Below are 20519 nucleotides of genomic sequence, written 5' to 3' on the forward strand. Positions count from 1 at the left end.
AGACCCCTGCAACAACAGCACTGTCCTTCACCAGTGGACAGTATTCACTCTGTCTGCAGGACAGTCTCCAGACCCCTGCAACAACAGCACTGTCCTTCATCAGTGGACAGTATTCATTCTGTCTGCAGAACAGTCTCCAGACCTCTGCAACAACAGCACTGTCCCTCACCAGTGGACAGTATTCACTCTCTGTCTGCAGGGCAGTCTCAGGGCTTCTTAACCAAATACCAGGTTCCAGGACTTCTTCAACAGGACAGTCTTTCACCAGTGGACAAATCTGGCAAAATAACATCAAAACAGACAGACAAAGTACCAGCAAAACAGCCATGTCTCCTCAGTCCTTGGCAGCTCAGGGGGCAGGTCCCAAAAGTCCAGGGCAATTCAAAGTGGCCACCAGCAATTCTCTTAGTCTCTCTCTCTCCACAAGGTGCTGCTTCCAAAAAGATCTTCCGCCTCTCTCTAGTGTCTCTCCAAATCTACATCACCAGCTCCTCCCAGTTCAGGACTTTCTTTTCACATCAACAAGCCCATCCCACAGGTGGGATTAACAAACTCTGGGTTTTAACACAATCAATTTGAAAACCAAGCCAATACAGGGGAATCTTTAATTGCCATTACTATCACAATCCTGGAGGTAATGGGGAGCCCTTAGAAATTAAGGGAGAATACCTGTGCTTTTTAGGAAAATTATTTTAGCAAACTATATGGAAGACAGGTGTGTGGGAAGTGATTAAGCAGGGAAATTAATTAGGTGACCTTTCCTGTAGGTGAGAGTCATCATATCTACCATGCTTTGAATTAAATTTGCTGTATTTTACTGTTAAGTGTTTCTCACCTTTTTTTGTATTACTGTCCTGTGAAATAAATGAAAGTTTAAAAATATGACAATTACATCCCTCACTGTATTCAGCTGTTCTCCAGGTATATATTGTTTCTAGTTCCTTTGTTTTTTTATGTAAAACTGCTGTGAATATTTTTATACACATGGGGTTTGCCAAGTGCTTAGTAAATGCTTTTATCATCAACTCATTCATACATTATGCTAATAATTTTAATAGTAGCCTGTTTGGGTCTTCTAGTAGTAGACATGACTGGTTTTATAACTAATTGTAAATTGTCAGATTGCTTTTGAAAAAGTTTTAACCAGTTTGCAAACCCTCCAACATTCTTGCCCTATATTAGTAGCCACTTTTTGGTGAATTTGATGGGGAGTTGTTTTAAATGTGCATTTCTTGAATTATTAAATACTTAAGTAGTTTTTTCAAATAGTGACTCATAATTTTCTTTTTTTCCCTTAGAAACTGTTAATAGTCCTTGCCCATAATCCTCCTGAAAAATTCTTATAAAGGATTTATTTTAGTTTCTTATATTTCTGATGTCAGATTTCTGTTGGATTCTTGTTACAAATGCATTCATCTATCTGATTAGTTTTTATTTAGTTTATAGTTGTTGCTTTTTGTCCTATAAAAATATGTTATCTTTGGAACCATCCAATCTATAAATTTTGTGTCCAGTAGTTTGTACCATTTTCAAGATAAATGCATTTGCTTCTCTTCACAGTTGACAGATATAGTATTCTTTCTTTTATGGTGTTGTTTTTTTTTATCTACTCTGGGTTTTTCAAGTGTATTGTGTATGATTCTATTAATTTGTTGCTATACTGCTATCCAATTTTTTCTAACAATTTTTGTTTTCCTCTTCCTTTCTCAAATGTTTTTGTATTTTGAGTTTACCAAACCAAGTGAACAAGTATTTATTATGCCTCTACTATGTACCAGGCACTCCCTCAAATACTAATCTAATATATACTAGGTTCTATTTTTATATCCTCTGTTCTCTTGATCTATTTTTCTATCTTTACATTCACCAAAGTAGCAGGTAGGCATTTTAAATAGCATTAAATCTGTAAAAATTTGTTAAGTTTTGATGTGTTTACTTATTTTTGAACTGACCACAAACAGGGAGTATGCTTCCAATTGTTTCCTTTCATAATGCTACCCTAAAATTATTTTACTTGTCTCATTTTTTTTTTTGTGTTGGTTAAGTTAATAGCAAAATATTTGTAGTTTGTTAGTATTATATAATGTATTCTTTTTTGCTCTAGGTGCCCTCCTCGTACATTTTTACCAGCTCTCTGTAAAATTTTTCTTGATGAAAGTGCACCAGACAATGTATTAGAAGTGACAGCCCGTGCCATAACCTACTACCTAGATGTATCAGCAGAATGTACTCGAAGAATTGTTGGAGTAGATGGAGCCATAAAAGCACTTTGTAATCGTTTGGTGGTAGTTGAACTTAACAACAGAACCAGCAGAGACTTAGCTGAACAATGCGTGAAGGTAAATATCTTTTAAAACTTATATTTTAAAAAACTGTTTCTTACATTACAGGTTTTTAAGAGATGCATACATACCTTAAATTATTCCATTTTAACAACATGTTTGTATAAAACTTTACAGTTTACAAAGTACCTTCCTCACAGCACTCTATGAGGTAGATTTAAATATTATCATTCCCCCCCCTCTTTTTTCATTTTTGGAAGATGTATCATATGGAGATTGAGGAATGTCACAGATATGCCTTTTTTTTTTCTTCTTTTTGAGAGGGGAAGGTAGGGCAGTTGGGGTTGAGTGATTGGCCCAAGGTCACAAGCTAGGGGGGTGTGTGTGTGTGTGTGTGTGTATGTTATAATATTTTTCCCAATTACATCTAAAAACAATTTTTTTTAAATTTTGAATTCTAAATCCCTCCCTCTTTCATTGAGAAGACAAGCAATTTGCTATAGGTTATACATGTGCAGTCATGCAAAATGTATTTCCATATCAGTCATAACATTCCCTTTTGACAAAGAAGCTAAAGTGCAGAAGTAGTTAAGAGAGATTTCCCTAGTCAGCAAGCATTTGTTAAGCTCTTACAGCTAGATGGTACAGTGGTTAGAGTGTTGGGCCTGGAGTTAGGAAGCTCTAAGTTCATATGTGGCCTCAGTCACTTACTACCTGCATGACCTTGAGTAAGTCACTTACCCCCTGTTGGCTTAATTTGTCAGTTTGTAAAATTGGGGTTGTAATAGAACCTGCCTTCCAGGGTTGTTGGGAGGATCAAATGAGATGATGATTGTGAAGTGTTTGTACAGTGCCTGGCACACAATAAGTACTAAAAATGTATTAGTTGTACCACCTTCTTAGCAGGTGGTAGAGCTAGGTCTGAAATCCAGGTCTTTGGCCTCCAGCTCCAGGGTTCTTTGTGCTACATTTATATTTAAGAGGACTACTAATAACTAACATTTATACTATACTTTAGAGTTTGTTTTCCTCACAACATCCTTGTGAGATAGGTAGGTGAGAAAAATCAGGTCTTTTGGAAAGATGAAAAGAATTTTTTTCCCTCACCTTTATCTTTCCTTTTTTGGAAGTGGTAGAGAACAGTAGAAGAGATATCCTTTATTATTCCAAAGGGTGGTTTCATAGGACTGGGGTAAGAAGTCTTAACTGTGAGGGAGTTTATAACAGAGACTTTAAGGTCCTTTTTAAAACTTTCTCTCATACTGCTTCAGCTTCCTTTCAGTTCATAGGTCTGCTATAACTTGAATGATAGCTAGTCAGAGAAAAGGTATGTATTTTAAGTCATTTGTTAGACTAATATGCCTTTTGTGGGCCTTGCCAAAGTTTACAACTCTTAAGCAGCAAGCCAGCAGAGTTGCCTGCTTTATTTCAGGAGCTCCTTTGTAAGGATTTCTCTCTTTGCATTCTTCATATTATTCTGTAAAAACTTTTCATCCAACATTGTGAAAGGAATAAGGACTGTTATTAGTTGGACATCCTGGTTGAATAAAGAATTAATATTCTTTAATGAAAGAAACTTCTTATTGCCTCATTGTCTTAATTTTCCTGAATTGGATTGTAAAGTTATGATTTAAAGCAGTGTGGTAAAACCACCTAGAGATTTTTGCTAGATTGGTAGAAATCCTATTCTCCAACAGAAAATGAAGAAAAACATAAGTTTGAGAAGGCACAATTTTTTTTTTTGTATTTTAATTATTCATAGGTTTTAGAACTGATCTGTACTCGTGAATCAGGAGCTGTCTTTGAGGCTGGTGGTTTAAACTGTGTGCTGACATTCATTCGTGACAGTGGGCACCTGGTTCATAAAGATACCCTTCATTCTGCGATGGCTGTAGTGTCAAGACTTTGTGGCAAAATGGAACCTCAAGATTCTTCATTAGAAATCTGTGTAGAATCCCTGTCTAGTTTATTAAAACATGAAGATCATCAGGTATGTGGACAAGTTTATAGAAATGAAGAAATTATTTGGAATAGTTTATTTTTTTTCACAATTAATAGTGATGGTTTTTTCTTTTTAGTTTTTTTGTTGTTGTAGTTTGTCAAAAGATTTGGACAATATTAAAAGTAACAGAACTTCCAATGCTTTTTGTTTGAAGTCCTTACAAAGCATGATTGATTTTTGTACAATGAATTTGGTGTTAAAATAGAGAACATATGAACAAAGAATAGAATGTTGTTGTTGAAAGTACTAATATGTTTTGGAGTACTGTATGAAGTTTTTTGACAAACATTTTAGGAAGGACATTGATTAGAGAGAGAGAACATTCAGAATTGGGCAACAAGGATGAGAACCTGGCAGAACATTAACACTGGGAAAGTTGCAAAGAGACAAATCTAGATTTGATGTTAGGAGTAGCTTCTTAACAGTTCGCTGTCCCACAGTGCATTGAATTTTCTTAGGAATTAGAGAAGTCCTTGCAGGACTTCAAACAGATGCTGGATGACTACCTGATGAGTGTATTATAATAAGGATTCTTTTGGGATATGGGTTGTACTACATAGTCACTGAGATCCCTTCCAGTTTGAAAATATTGATATTAAGAGATAAGGCTGGAAAGGCAGGGTGGCCAGATTGTGGGAGGGCTTGATGGCCAGTAGAGTTTGAAATTTACTCAGTAAGTCACTACAAGAGAGTCACTAAAAATTTTGAAAGGAGGAGTGACATGATCAAATCTATGGCTGATGGAGACTGTTATGGAAGAAATATAAAGAGTAGTTCTAAAGGAGAGAGGAAATGAAGACTTTGTTAGGAAACTTATAATAATCTAGGGATCTAGATTATTAATGATCTCTTTTCATTTAGTGCTTTGAGACTAGAGATAAGAACATTTTGGAAAATTTTTGGAAAATTTTGTGGAAGTAGATTTATATGACTTGGTAACTTTATTATGGACAGTAATTAAAGAAGGAAATAAAAGAAAGAACAAAGAATCCACAGCAACTCCAAGGTTGTGAATTTGGGAAGTTTGGGGTGAATTCTGAAGCTATATCTTAGGAAAGATGTCCTCTGGAAGGGGTTCTTAACCTTTTTGTGTCTGTCTTAGACACTTTCAGCAGTCTGGTGAAGCATATGGACTTCTCAGAGTAATGATTTTGTTACCTACATTCATAATAAAAAGAAATACTAAATTTCAGTTAAAGGGTAGTAAAAATAAAGACGCATTTTTTTCCCATCCAAGTTCACAGATCCTCTGATATCTATCCACTGGCCTCTTGGGGTGGTGGGGATCTGTGGACCCCAGATTATGAATCCCTTTCCTATAGACAGTTGGAAATGCAGATCCATCACTCAGAAGAGAGTTCATGAATGGAGAGTCAGTCATCTTCATAGAGAAGTTAATTGAAGGTATGGCCATGAATAAGATTACCAAGAAAGAGGTTATACACAGAAGACTACTAACGGCAGATGCTTGTGGGATACCTATGCTAAGGGGTTATATAGAAGTCATGGAGCCAGAGAAGGAAAAGAAGGTGGAGAAATTAAAAATGAATGGAGAAAGCAAGGAAATCCAGTGTCTCATAAGCCATTTGAGGAGAAGAGTATCCATTGGGAGGGAAGTAGTCAAGAATTTTGGTAGCCGTAGAGGTATGTTAAAGATGATGAGGATTTTAAAAATACCATTTGATTTGTTATTAGTAACTATTTAGTGATGATTTTTTTTTTGGGGGGGGGGGATAGAATACAAATTGCAAGGGGTTGAGGAGAATTGCTGCTAAAGTAGAGGCACTGGGTGTAGAAAATGTTTTCTAGCATTTTAGCAGTGTAAAATTACAGTGGATAAGTAATGAAAGGGGTGGAAATGTCAAGGGAGCTTTTTAAAAAATTAGTGAAACTTGAGCATGTTTTTTGTTGGAGAGAAATTTATTGATAGGAAGAGATGTAAAGTGAATGAGATTGGGGGTGACTGATAGTTACTAGAGGAAATGGAATTAATTTCATAGGTATGATAATTAGGCTTAGTGAAACATAGGGAAACTTGGTAACGTTGAGAAGTTGTGAGGAATAGGTGGAAGACCTAGAACTGGATCATTTACTTATTCAATAAGCATTTGCTTGTAAACTTGAATGGAAGGTGCTGAAGAGGAAAGAATAAAGATTTTGGAATAGGTGCTATATATAGGAAAAGAGAAAAGTTATAAATCTGTAGTCAGAGAAGTCATCCATTATAAAAACAATTTTCCAAAAATCAAATCAATTATATTTATTTCTTAGATTGTGTTAATTAAAACCAGGAATTCATGTAAAGTAGATTTTTTAAATCTAATTAAAATTTAAAATTTAAAATTAATTTTACAGACTTGTTGAATTGACAGAACTTACATGTCAAAAGTTATGATATCAATATTATTACCAAATACTATGTTTTTTTTTCCTCTCTAAACCCAATGTGACCTGCTTAGATTTTTTTAGGATTATCAGTGGCATTGTTTTCAGTGTCTTAATAGTGTCATAGTCTTTTAAGTGAGTTTCAGGTTCTTCCATTTATATAGATTGTGATATCTTTAGAGATTCTATTTTCTGTTTCCATATCTAGGTTTCAGATGGAGCTTTGCGATGTTTTGCTTCCTTAGCTGACAGATTTACCCGACGTGGTGTTGACCCAGCCCCATTAGCCAAACATGGACTGACTGAAGAGCTATTATCTCGAATGGCAGCAGCTGGTGGTACTGTATCAGGGCCATCATCAGCATGCAAACCAGGGAGAAGCACAACCGGAGCACCATCTACAGCTGCTGATTCCAAATTAAGTAATCAGGTTTCAACTATTGTAAGTTTGCTGTCAACACTTTGCAGAGGCTCTCCAGTAGTCACACATGTAAGAATATTTTTTTTACTATTTTTTATTTCAAAGGACAATATTTTATGGGATGATGGAACAGTGTCATTTTAAACAACATAATTATTCTCATCCCTTTTTCTAGGATCTCCTGAGGTCTGAGCTTCCAGATTCAATTGAAAGTGCTCTACAGGGTGATGAAAGATGTGTGTTGGATACCATGCGTTTGGTTGACCTTCTCTTGGTGCTGTTATTTGAAGGACGAAAGGCCCTACCAAAATCCAGTGCTGGATCTACGGGCAGAATTCCAGGACTTCGTAGATTGGACAGTTCTGGAGAGCGCTCACATAGGCAGCTCATTGACTGTATCCGAAGCAAAGATACTGATGCCCTGATAGATGCAATTGACACCGGAGGTATGTAGATTATCTTAAGAGATGAGGTCACAGATAGTGGAAGTCACAGATCCTAATTATTGTTATTACAGGTTTCTTGAGACTGCTTTGGAAGATAAAGAAGTTATCTTCTCCCCATTTTCTGTTGCAGTTTATCTATGTTAGCCTGCAGTTGTCACTTTTTCCACTAGAGGGTGATGCCTTATAATTTAGGTAGAGAGGAATGCTTCATTTACTCTTCCTGGAATCTGAGAGAAATGTGACCTGGATAGATTGCTGCTAAATGATGAAATACCGGTCTTGAAAAAAAATTGCTTTGGAGGAAAAAGCAAAGTGATAAAAAGATAGAACTGCTTTTATGATAAGATTTAGTTTGTAATCTAGTCATTTTATACAGTTTCTATTTTATGACATTTAAGAATATCTTAGTAGATATTCATCTTACGTTGACTAATAAAGTAATGCCAAGCCTCAGCTATTTTTATTCTTTTTAAATTTAGTTTCTTCTTTGTCTTTGAGTTGAGTCCCATAAGTAATCTGAATTATAGACTCTCATCTTTGTTCATTTTAACTGTAGAGATGGCAAATCTCTTTTAAAAAAGTCTTTAACTGAGTTTACTTTTACTTTTAGTTGATTAAAATTAGTGAATTTTCAGTGTTCTTATGCCCTTTAGTGGGGCGAAAGCATAGGGCAAATTCAGATTACCAGAAAATTCGTAGTGAGAAATGTGTATATCCACTTAAAATAAATTCATTCTGTATTGTGCTTTGTAGTTATACTTTCACATTTTCTTTTGATTCTCAATTATATTTTAATTATTTTTAATAATTGCAGCATTTGAAGTGAATTTTATGGATGATGTAGGGCAAACCCTTTTAAACTGGGCCTCTGCTTTTGGAACTCAGGAAATGGTAAGATAATATGTAATAACAAGTTTTTCAAAGGCAGAGGAATAAGTAAGGCAACTAACATTTGTTGTTGTTTTTTTAATTCTCACAGGTAGAATTTCTATGTGAAAGAGGTGCAGATGTTAACAGAGGTCAAAGGTCATCATCATTACATTATGCAGCCTGCTTTGGAAGACCTCAAGTAGCAAAGGTATGAAGTTTAGCTTTAGTATAATTAACTATTTTTCTATGTTTAAGAATTATGTTGAGGGGAAAGATTAACATACATTAATATATAATCACATTTTTTCTTTGTGTTGTCATTGTTCTTCACAAATCTTATGATTATGGTCAGTACAAGACATATTCTGTAACAGTATTTCATACTCATGTTTTGATATAGTAATACTAGTTTGTGGGAACTGAGAGGTTGGTTAAGCATTTGAAATGAGTCTTGTCCTAGCTTAGATGCTTTCCTGCTGTGTGATTGGACAAATCACAACCAAAATGGAAAAAAAAAAGAACAGTTTTTCTCATTGTTGTGAGGAAAGCACTTTGCAAATCTTAAAGTGCTATTATAAATGTTAATTGTAGACTTCTTAGAATCTTTAAAATGAGCCTCCTCTTTTCTTTTTTTAATAGCATTTTTTTTCAGTTACATGTAAAGACAATTTTTAACATTCATTTAAAAAATTTCTTTATTTCTAAATTTTCTCCCTCTCTTCCTTTCTGCTCCCTTGATGTAGGCTAATATAGATAAGACAAATTACAATAGAACATGGGGAGAAGATAATTTCTTTATCTTCCAATGCAATTTCAAGAAGCAGTATGATGTAAGTTATGTATATGCAGCCATGTAAAATATATTTCCATATTAGTCATGTTGTAAAAGAAGAAACAGGCCAAAAGAAATGAACCACTAAAAAAGATAAGGAAAGTGAAAATATTATGATTCGATCTGCATTCAGACTCTGTCAGGTCTTTCTCTGGATGTGGATGACATTTTCTCTAATGAGTCCTTTGGACTTTTCTTGGACAATTGTTTTGTTGAGAAGAGTTAAGTCGTTCACAATCGATCATCTCACAGTGTTGCTCATACTATGTACAGTGTTCTCCTGTTTCTGCTCACTTCACTTTGCATCAATTCATGTAAACCTTTCCAGTTTTTTTCAGAAATCTTCCTGCTTGTCATTTCTTATAGCACAATAATATTCCATTATAATCATAGATAATTGCTCTTTTCTTTGTATATTTCCTACAGCACTTCTTTTCCCCACCCTAAGCTTAGTATCTCACCTCATATTTTATTGAGAAAATATGCCCCTCTGCATCTCAAACCCCTTTTACATCATCTCTCATTCTTTCCTTTTATGGCCCTTCTCCTTGCTGCAGTCTATCTCATCATATACTATAGCTTTGATCCCATTCCCTTGTGTCTCCTCTGGTAGATTATCTGTACAATCTTCTTCCCTCTCTCTCTAATCTTTAATTTTTTCCTGTCCTGTGGCTCTGCTCCTGCTGCCTACAAACATGCTCAGCTCTCCTCATCACTCACAGAATCCTCACTTTGCCTTGCTGTCCCTTCAAGCTATTATTGTTTTATTTATTTCCTCCTTTTTACATCTCTTAGAAAAAGCTGTCTACTCTGCTGCTATCCCTTTTCATTTGCTGTTCTTGGCCCTTTGTAGTTGGACTTCTGACCTCGTCACTCATCCAAAACTATTCTTTCCAAATTACCGATCACCTTTGTCACTGATGTCACAGATGTAATGACGTTTTCTCAGTCTTAGCTTTTTGACTACATTTGATGCTGTAGACCGCTTTTTCCTCTTGGACATCACTTATGACTCCATTCTATTGATTTTCTTCCTACCTGCTTGGTCACTTATTTTCTTTTCCTGGATAATCATCCACATCATACTTCAAATGTGAGGTTACCTGAAGTCTCTTTGCTCATCTTTCCATGCTCCCTCAGTGTCATCAATTCTGGCAGATTTGGTTATCTCTATGAAGATGACTCCCATATCTCTTTATCTAGCACTAGTCTTTTTCCTACTCTCTAGTCTTATCTCCAATAGCCTGTGGGACATTTCAGATTGGATGCACCAGACACATATCAAATTTAATAAAAGTCAGACTCCCCAAATCCTCTTCCAAATGTACCTAGTTTTATCATGGGTGGTGGCATGGTGGTATCATTCTTGAGTTTTCCAGATTCTTAACCTTGGAATCATCAATGATTCTGTTCTATTCAGGTTCTATCCAAGTCTTGTCAGTTTTGTCTGATGTAGCAATCATTTACCAAGTCTCAGTTCTATTTCTACCACATTTATTATGCTTTCTTTCTCTCTACTTTCCTTCCTTCCATTACCCTAGTTCAGACCCTCACTGCCTCACAAAGATTTGTAATAGCGTCTTAATTGGTTTACCTGCTTCAAGTCTTTCCAATCCACTCTCCATACAACTGCAAAGTGATTTTCTGAAAGTAGAGGTCTGACAATTTCATTTTCTTATTCAGTAAACTTCTATTGCACCATTTAAAATAATAAATAAATTCTTTTTTGAATTTAAAGCTCTTTACAGCCTATCTTCAGTTTACCTTTCTAGCCTTATATATTCTCTAATTCATAGAATTTTCATATAATTTGGTCAATCCAGGCTTCTTACTGTTCTTCATATATAGCATGAGATTTTCCCTGTTCCTTTGTACTGACTATCCCCCATTCCCAGAATGTATTTCTTTATCTTGCTACCTTTTAGAATTCTTAATGTCCTGCAAAGTTTGACTCAAGTGTTACCTTCTACATGAAGCCTTTCCTTGTGCCTGTTGTTAATAATGTTTTCTCTTCCAAAATATTTCTTGTATGTATTTTGTTAAATGTAAATATTCATTATTTTCACCTTTTGTAAATACAAATTCCTTGTGCACAGACTGATTTTTTTTCTCTTTATATTCCTAGGACCTAGCACAATGTCTATGGCATAGTGAGTTCTTACTAATGATTTCTGGTTGATAGATAGTAAAAAGAAATATAATCGTAAAATTCAAGACCTTAGATTCTAGTTGTTAATTCTGTCACTATGTAGATAATGTTAGATAAGTCAGAGCTTATCTCAGTCACTACTTCTTAGTTTGTAAAATGAAAAGATTATTCCTTTTCAGCTCTTAAAAATCTATGATTCTAATCTAACAAAAATACAAGATGAAATAGCCCATTCTTGAAAGTGTTTAAGAGTCTTATGGGAGTTAAAAGGGAAAACTTAGTAAAGAATAGAAAAGTCTTTAAAGTTTACATGGAGGAGTTGAATTTAGCACTGTAGCATGGGTAGAAGGAAGGCCATATTTTAGTTAATGAGAACAACATGAGGGTAAAGGTATGAAGGTGATTATAAGCTTTACCTGAGACTAAACTAATTGGAGTCTATGGTTAGTATTAGAGAATTGTGAAGAATCAGGCAAAAGAATTAAGACTTCATAGTAAACAGTTGAGCATGTGGAATTATTAAAATAATGCTTTAGGAAGCTTAACCTGGTGATAGTGCAGGATAGTTTAATGAAGCAGTTCTTATACTTTTTGGTCTCAGGATCACTTTATTCTTAAAAATTACCGAGGACCCTGGAGTGCTTTTGTTTATTTGGGTCATATCTACTGATATTTTTCATATTAGAAGTGAATTTCTAAAAATTTTTAAAAATAAACTTATTACATGTTAGTTTATATAATCTATTTTTATGGATATTAACTTTTCCAAAGTAAGATTTAGTGAGAAGAGTGAGGTTTTTGCATATCTCTTTAATGTATGACTTTCTAGAAGACAGCTGGATTTGTCTGTCTACTTCTGCATTGTTTATGGTGATATATTGTTTTGGTTGGAGTATATGAAGAACACTCGGCCTTACACAGAATTTTAATAGGTATATGATATCTCAGTATTATTATGAAGCTAGTTTTGATGTTGCAGACTCCCTGAATGGATATCAGGGACTACCAGGCATCTAAGAATTATACTTTGAGAATCACTGGATTAAAAGAAGGTGAAGCTTGGAGGCAGGGAGAACAACTTGGAACCTGTTAGATTAATCCAGGCACAGGTAATTAAGACCTGTAATAGAGTAGTAAGATTGACAATGCAAATGAACACATAGGAAAGACGTTGTAAAGGAGGTATTGACATGTCTTATTCCTGTTTTTTATGTAAGGAATAATAGGATTAAAGTTTTAGTCCCAGGTAATTTGGGAAATGGTGGTATAATTGCTAGAGACAAAGAACTTGAATGTGGGATGTTTTAGATATACAGTGATTTGAATTTCTAACATTGATTTTTTTTTTTAGGGGACAAGATATCCCAAGTAGAAAATACAGTTTAAGATCTGGTACTGGAACTTAAATTTTAGGACTTTTGATTCTGTTAATCTCAGGAACTGGAGTTTGGGTGACATAACCTTTCAGTTCCTTTTACTTATAATTGTATAAATTTCTAGGAATATAGAACTAAAAATTATTGTTACTCATTAAATTTTTTTTCTCATACTAGACCCTATTAAGACATGGCGCAAATCCGGATTTAAGGGACGAAGATGGGAAAACTCCTTTAGATAAAGCTCGAGAACGCGGTCATAGCGAAGTAGTAGCTATTCTTCAGTCTCCAGGTGAATAATAACATTTCTTCTTTTAGTAATGTTTCTTAAAATTTCCAACCAATTTGGCTATTAGTTTTTGCATGCGTACTATACTGTTAAGTGTTTATCTAATCTTAGGTAACTAATAGTGTTGCATATTATTTCAGGTTGGAGCTATATGACTGGAGTCACTCATTAGATTGGGGGTATAAATCAGTTTAAGTAGTTTTGGAGCATTAAATAGCTGCTTAGATGACTATTTTTTTTCCTTTTCATCACATTGTTCTAGTACTCATGTATAACTTCAGGTTATTGTTTTGTGATTATTTGTTCTCAAAGCCAATTTAATATTGGAATTAATAATTTTTAAAATATGGTGCATTAATAAAATGAACAGCCTGATAACTAAAAACAATCAGGATTTCAGTGACAGTATAGACTTTAAGTGAGTGATAATAAAAACTTAAATATGGTCAAACACTTAAGTTTTGTTTTTTATAAAAAGAAAGTTCAGAAATGTATTTTATTGACCAATGCCTACTGGTTCAAAGGTGACTGGATGTGTCCAGTCAATAAAGGAGAGGATAAAAAGAAGAAAGATGCAAATAAAGATGAAGAAGAATGTAATGAACCCAAAGGAGATCCAGAAATGGCACCAATATACTTGAAAAGATTATTACCAGTCTTTGCACAAACATTTCAGCAAACTATGTTACCTTCAATCAGGTAAATGATTCACATGTTCATCATTTTCTCACATTAATGTTAAGTTTGGGGTTCAGTTTTTGTGTCTCTTTAAGGAAACTAAATAAAGTTATAACTTCAGAACAAACATAAGAGAAGAAAAGTTAGTTTGTTTTAATTACATTCTATTATTTACAAGTCAACTTGATTGTTCTAAGAAAATACTAATGTCTTTTATGCTAAATTCATCATTTGCCCCAGGTTTCCAGGCTCATTTCTTAAAATCCTTTATATGCATTTCCATTGTTTTCTTATGAAATTAATCCAAAATAGCAGGTTTTTCAAATTATTACATATATAACTTCCTTTGTAGCATTTCAGCCTATTAAGGTCTTGGGAGTGAAAATGTGAATTCCATTCTAGCTTTTATTGTAGGGTTAACAGTATTTGGCGATATTCTTGGGCATAATTATCCAATAAATTTGTTCTTGCATTTGCCCCTTGAAAAGTTAATTGTTCTGTAATTGCTTACAGAGTACTATATATTGCTGTTGTTTTTGCTTTTTGGAGGGGAGAGGGCTGGGCAATTGGGGTTAAGTGACTTGCCCAAAGTCACACAGCTAGTAAATGTAAATGTCTGAGGTCAGATTTGAACTCAGGTACTCCTGACTCCAGGGCTGGTGCTCTATTCACTGTGCCACATAACTGCCCTGACTGTTTTCATTAAAAAAAAAAAAAATCTTGTCATTTGCTACATTGGGTCCCCTCCCCCCCTTGGTAAAACAAACAAAAAAAAGAAACAAAACCTGTATAGTCAGGCAGAACAGATGAGCACATTGGTCGTGTCTGAAAATGCCTTATTCTGTTTCTCTAGTTCACAGTCATCTGCTGTTGAGTTATAAGGCAGGCTTCAGCATCCTTCCTTTGCAGTCAGTATTGATGTTCAAAGTTCTGAAATCTTTAATTTTTTTTTCTTTATACATTGTGTAAATTGATTGTGAAGGATTATGCATTACATCAGTTCATGCAAGTCTTTCAAGTTTTCCTGACTTAAAATTTGTCATTTTGTAGTGCATATAGTAATATTCCATTACATTCATTAACTACAAATTTTTTTAGCTAAAGGGTATCAACTTTATTTCCAGTATCTTATGATGCTCTAGATCTTTGATAGTTAAATGATAGTGTTATGGGAACATTTCATAAAGGAAACCAAGAACCTACCTAGTTAATCTTAAATATGTACCAAGGAACTACAGCTACTCTTTGGTAGTTTATGATTATCATCTTTTGTGGTGTGACTTGGCTTCATAGTACTCTTTAGGTTTTAATATGTGTACATATGAATTTGGGAAATTTTAGTATTTGTTAGCATGTGGTTATTTTTCAGTGATTTTATTTTATTTTTTTTTTCATTTTAGTTTTATGGGAATAATTTGTTTTTATTTTAAAGGAAAGCAAGTCTTGCTCTCATTAGAAAAATGATTCATTTTTGTTCTGAAGCACTCCTTAAAGAAGTTTGTGATTCTGATGCTGGTCACAATTTGCCTACAATACTAGTGGAGATTACTGCCACTGTTCTTGATCAAGAGGTAAATTATTTAATAAAGCTTTTTTGCTTCTTATATGTATATTTTTACTTATCTTTACTTACATATATCATAGAAATCATATGATTCTCAGGTAAATTAAATTTTGTTTTAAATTAATGTCATTCTTTATGTGGCATATAATGGAATTTAAGTTAATCAAAACTAGTAAACTTGTTTTAATCACTTTCTCCCTAATTTTTTGTAGGATGATGATGACGGCCATTTATTAGCTTTGCAGATTATAAGGGATTTGGTAGATAAAGGTGGTGATCTGTTTTTGGATCAGCTTGCCAGGCTTGGAGTCATTAGTAAAGTGTCAACCTTGGCAGGACCTTCTTCTGATGATGAAAATGAAGAGGAATCGAAACCTGAGAAAGTAAGTGGTCTTAGAAGCAATTTTTTTTTTTTTTGCCTCTTGGAGGGCAATTGTGGTTAAGTAACTTGCCCAAAGTTACACGGCTAGTTTTTTTGTGTGGGTGTTAAGTGTCTGAGGCCAGAACCGACCTCAGGTCCTGCTGACTCCAGGGCCGGCACTTTACTTACTGCGCCACCTAGCTGCCCAGAAGCAAAAATAAATTTTTTTTTTTCTTTTTGGAGGTGGGGAAGGCAGAGCAGTTGGGGTTAAGTGACTTGCCCAAGGTCACACAGCTAGTAAGTGTTGTCAGGTGTCTGGGGCTGGATTTGAACTCAGGTCCTTCTGACTCCAGGGCCAGTGCTCTACTCATGTTGCCACCTAGCTGCCCTTTAGAAGCAAAATTTTAAAGGATATTTTCTGGAGAAGGAACATATTTGTTCCTGTGTAATAATGCTCTTTAAAAGTTACCATAAAACTTGTCAAATGAGAGAGGTTAAGTAACATACATTAGTTCTCACAGCTATTTAATGGAAGAACTGGAACCTGTGTCTTCTTACACCTTGTCCAGTCTTTATTTTGACCATACTATGCCACTTTTTCTGTGTCACTGGTCTTATATACTCATAATTTAATTAACTGTTTTAGATTGGCCTAAATACTTTTCATATTTATGGAAAGTTAATTCCCAATGTATGAATAAATGTGTTTACCTCTATATTTGAATGTTATCTAGAAGTTTTAATATCCTAAACTTAAAATTTGTTGATCAGATTTTATAAATGCTTTCTAAGTTGTTCAGATTATTTCCCTAGTTTCGTTTAACTTTCTTACTTGTATAGGAAGACGAGCCACAAGAAGATGCTAAAGAATTGCAGCAGGGTAGACCATACCATTGGAGAGACTGGTCAATTATTAGAGGAAGGGACTGCTTATATATCTGGAGTGATGCAGCAGCTTTGGAATTATCTAATGGCAGCAATGGATGGTTCAGATTTATCTTGGATGGGAAACTTGCCACAATGTATTCCAGTGGTAGTCCTGAAGGTGGATCTGATAGTTCAGGTAACAAATTATTTTCATCCTGAGGTCTATTTTAGATTTGTTATTGTTGAAGGTAGTTTTATAAAGAAGTGATTTAAAAAAAAAAAGTTCACAGTACTGTCATGGATATATTAATCATCCAACTTCCATATTATTAAGCAGAGTTGTCATTCAAACCCAGGTTCTTTGCCTCTACAACTAGCTGTCATTGTGCTATACTGATTCTTTTCACCTGGTTTTGGGGTTTTTGCATATCTTGTGACTAAGCCCACTGCATGCTAACTTGACCTCTGTGAGTCCCGAATAGTTCTATATGTAATCTGCCTCACTCTTTTATGTAGCCTGGTTTTGCCCCTGGACTTACCCATGAGCTATGGGCATGGTATCTTGTGTAGCATTCACAGCCTCCTTATCCCTGTGGTCTGGCTAACTGAACCCTAACTTGTCCACAATGGGTTGGAGATATATTTCCTTCCCACCCATACCCCAATTATTACTCACCCAATCAGGGACCTGGCCACAGGTACAACTATGCTACTATCAGATTCACTCTGGATTTTTTTTAAGTAATGTTTTATTTTTTCCTGATGACATATAAAGACAATTTTAAACATTCATTTTAAAAACTTTTGTTTTCCAAATTTTCTTCCTTTATCTCTAAACTCCTCCTCCCCTGAAACGGTAAGCAATTTGACATAGAAATACGTGTGTAATCATGCAAAATGTATTTCTGTATTAGTCATGTTGTAAAAGAAGATGCTAAGAGAAAAAACAACAGAAAAAAATAAAGTCAAAAATAGTATGCTTTGATCTGCATTCAGACTCCCTTAGTTCTTTCTTTGGATGTGGATGGCATTTTTTATCATGAGTCTTTTGGAATTGTCTTGCATCATGGTATTGCTGAGAATAGCTAAGTTATTTAGAGTTGATCATCATACAGTATTGCTCTTATAGTGTACAGTACAATGTTACAGTACAGTGTTCTCCTGGTTCTGCTCATTTCACTTAACATCTGTTCGTGTAAGTTTCTTCAAGTTTTTACTGAAATCATCCTGCTTGTCATTTCTTATAGCATACTAATATTCCATGACAATCACATACTTGTTCAGCCATTCCCCAGTTGATGGGCATTCCCTCAATTTCCAGTTATTTGCCACCAGAAAGAGAGCTGCTATAAATATTTTTTTTTTTTACAAATAGGGCCTTTTCTCTTTTTTTGGATCTTTTTGGAATATAGACCTAATCGTGGTTTTACTGGATCAAAGGGAGTGCACAGTTTTATAGCCCTTTGGGCATTCTCTCTCATTCTCTCTTTTAGTGGTAAGCAGGAATAATCAAAACATTGTGAAGAGTAGGAATTAATGTAACATTAATAGAAGGCAAGAACAGGAATAATCAAATTATAAGCCTACCCATAAACCTGGGTCACACTCAGCAACCAAAAAACACAGTGATAGATGATTTACAAAGTAAGGATGCAGATGAGTAGGATAAAGTAGGAAAACCCTTGTATCTACAACAGTCATGCCTCTGGATGTCAGACTTAGTGTCCTGGATCTCTTTATGTAACACTTAGAAGTGTATCCTGTCTGCTAGTTACAGCTGCTTATCTACTCCTCTATGATCCTGACAGCTTCCCTCTTGGTCTTTTCTGCTACTCTGGCTGTTAGGGAATCACAAACTCTTAGTACACATCTACTCTTGGTAGAATGTGAGAATGTGTTAGGTTCTCCATCATATTTATATACCATAACCTGTTAAAATATTCTCCAATTGACAGGTTCCCGCTTAGTTTCTAGTTTTTTGTGCCACAAAAAGAGCTGCTATTTTTGTTCATGATCCTTTTTTTCCTCTTTCTTTGATCTCTTAGCAATCTTACAGGACCAAAGGATATACATAATTTAAGAACTTTTTGGATATAATTTCAAAATGCTTTCCAGGATGGCTGGAGCAGCACAGTTCTACCAACACTACGTTTAATGTAGTTATTTTCCTGTAGCCCTTCCAGCATTTTACATTTTCCTTTTGTGTCAGTTTTGCCAATCCAGTCTGTGTGAGGTGTACCTTGGTGTTGTTTTAATTTACATTTCTCTAATTAGTACTGAATTTCAGAACATTTTTTCATATGGCTCTTGATATTTGAATGTCTTCTTGAATTTCTTCCTCTGAAAACTTCATGTTCATATTCTTTGACTATCAACTGGAGGAAGGCTCTTATTCTTGCATATTTGAATAAATTCCATATACATATATATGTGTACATGTATATGTAGATACACATGGGTCTATTTTAGTAGTGAGATCTTTATCACAGAAACTTGCTACAAAGATTTTTTTTCCAATTTATCTGCCTCACATTCTGTGATCCTCTCTATCTCTTTTTTAGTCATAAACTCTTTCCCCCTTTAGATCTGATTGGTAATCTTTCTTGCTCCTATTTTTTTTTATGATTTTTTTTTTGATGTCACACTTTATGTCTTAATCTTTTACCTGTTTGGAGCTTCTCTTCATACATGATGTAAGATGTTTGTCTTTACCTAGTTTCTGCCAGACTTCTTTGTAGTTTTCCCATCAATTTTTGTTAAATAGTGAATTATTGCCCAATAGCTGAGATCTTTAGGTTTATACAACTCCATCCTTCAGTGGTTCTTTCCCTCAGTATATTGTGTTCTGTTCCACTGATCAACCTCTTTGTCTCTTACTTAGTACCAAATTATTTTGATAATTGCTGACTTCTTTATAACTTCAATATAGTTTGAGATCTCCTTTGTTTTGTTGATTGCTTTGATGTTCCTGATGTTTATGAATTTTTGCTATATTTTTAAAGTTGTATAAAGTGATCCTTTGGTAGTTTGGTATAGTGCTGAATAAGTAAATTTATTTAGTTGTATTGTCATTTTCGGTATGTCTTGACCTATCTATGACCAATTCATATTTTTCCAGTTATGTCTGTATGTGTAAAGAGTCCAGTATTTCTATAAATTTCCATTTCAACTAGACTGTTAGTTTTACTGACATTAGTTATTTGATTAGTTATTTGGTCTCCAGCTAATTTTTAATTTTTGCTTCAGAAACTCTTTTTGAATAAAATTTTTATTGCATTCTTGTCCATAAAAGATGTTTAATATTTCTCCTTTTCTTAATTCATTTTTGGATGTTTTTATGCTCTAACATATGGTTATTCTTTGTGAAGGTGCTATACACAGCTGAGAATTAGGTATACTTTCTATTTCCATTTATTATTCTCCACAGATCTGTCATATCTAAATTTTCTGAAGTTCTGTTGGGGGTCCTTCATTTCTTTTTTGTTAAATTTTTGGTAAAATTTGTCTAAGTCTAAGAGGAATGAATTGAAGTTCCCTGGTGGTAGAATTCTTACTGTCTGTTTTCCTCAATTAACTTTTCCTTAAAGCATTCAGTTGTTATTCAGTTCCTTTAATAGTTTCCTTTTAGTAATTCAGTCATTAACTCCATTTGCTGTATATGTGTTTGGTATATTAATTCATTGTTTATAATACTTTTACTCAAAGATAGTTTTCTTGTTTATCTCTTTTAATTAGGTCTGTTTTTGCAATTGCTTTTTCTGAGATCATGATTGCTAGCCTTCCCCTTTTTATATCACCTAAAGCATAATAGGTTCTGCCCCAGCCCTTTATTTTAGCCTGTGTGTCTCTTTCTCTCTCGTGATGTTATTTGTGAACACTATATTGTTAGATTCTGGTTTCTTATCCTTTTTCATTCATTTCCCTTTTATGGGTATGGTCATCCCATTTGGAGTAATGATCGCTAACTCTGTGTTTCTCTTCACCCTGCTCTCTTCTG

The 20519-nt window shown here is 34.5% G+C and overlaps 1 protein-coding gene across 6 annotated transcripts in view; it reads left to right on the forward strand.

Annotated features, from left to right (window-relative positions):
* HECTD1 (HECT domain E3 ubiquitin protein ligase 1) overlaps positions 1 to 20519 on the forward strand; it is a 105166-nt gene that overhangs the window by 26451 nt on the left and 58196 nt on the right. For all 6 annotated transcript variants that reach the window (XM_069105989.1, XM_069105992.1, XM_069105993.1 and 3 more), the window contains exons 3-13: positions 2105 to 2339; positions 4045 to 4272; positions 6878 to 7159; positions 7266 to 7536; positions 8351 to 8427; positions 8516 to 8614; positions 12941 to 13055; positions 13577 to 13751; positions 15163 to 15301; positions 15507 to 15677; positions 16496 to 16718. In XM_069105989.1, the coding sequence (XP_068962090.1) occupies positions 2105 to 2339; positions 4045 to 4272; positions 6878 to 7159; positions 7266 to 7536; positions 8351 to 8427; positions 8516 to 8614; positions 12941 to 13055; positions 13577 to 13751; positions 15163 to 15301; positions 15507 to 15677; positions 16496 to 16718 (2015 nt within the window). The remainder of the gene's footprint in view (positions 1 to 2104; positions 2340 to 4044; positions 4273 to 6877; positions 7160 to 7265; positions 7537 to 8350; positions 8428 to 8515; positions 8615 to 12940; positions 13056 to 13576; positions 13752 to 15162; positions 15302 to 15506; positions 15678 to 16495; positions 16719 to 20519) is intronic.

Source organism: Petaurus breviceps, unplaced genomic scaffold, assembly GCF_028583685.1.
Source record: "Petaurus breviceps papuanus isolate PSGF00001 unplaced genomic scaffold, PetGlider_PUasm1.0 77, whole genome shotgun sequence".
In the NCBI taxonomy this organism is placed as follows: Eukaryota; Metazoa; Chordata; class Mammalia; order Diprotodontia; family Petauridae; genus Petaurus; species Petaurus breviceps.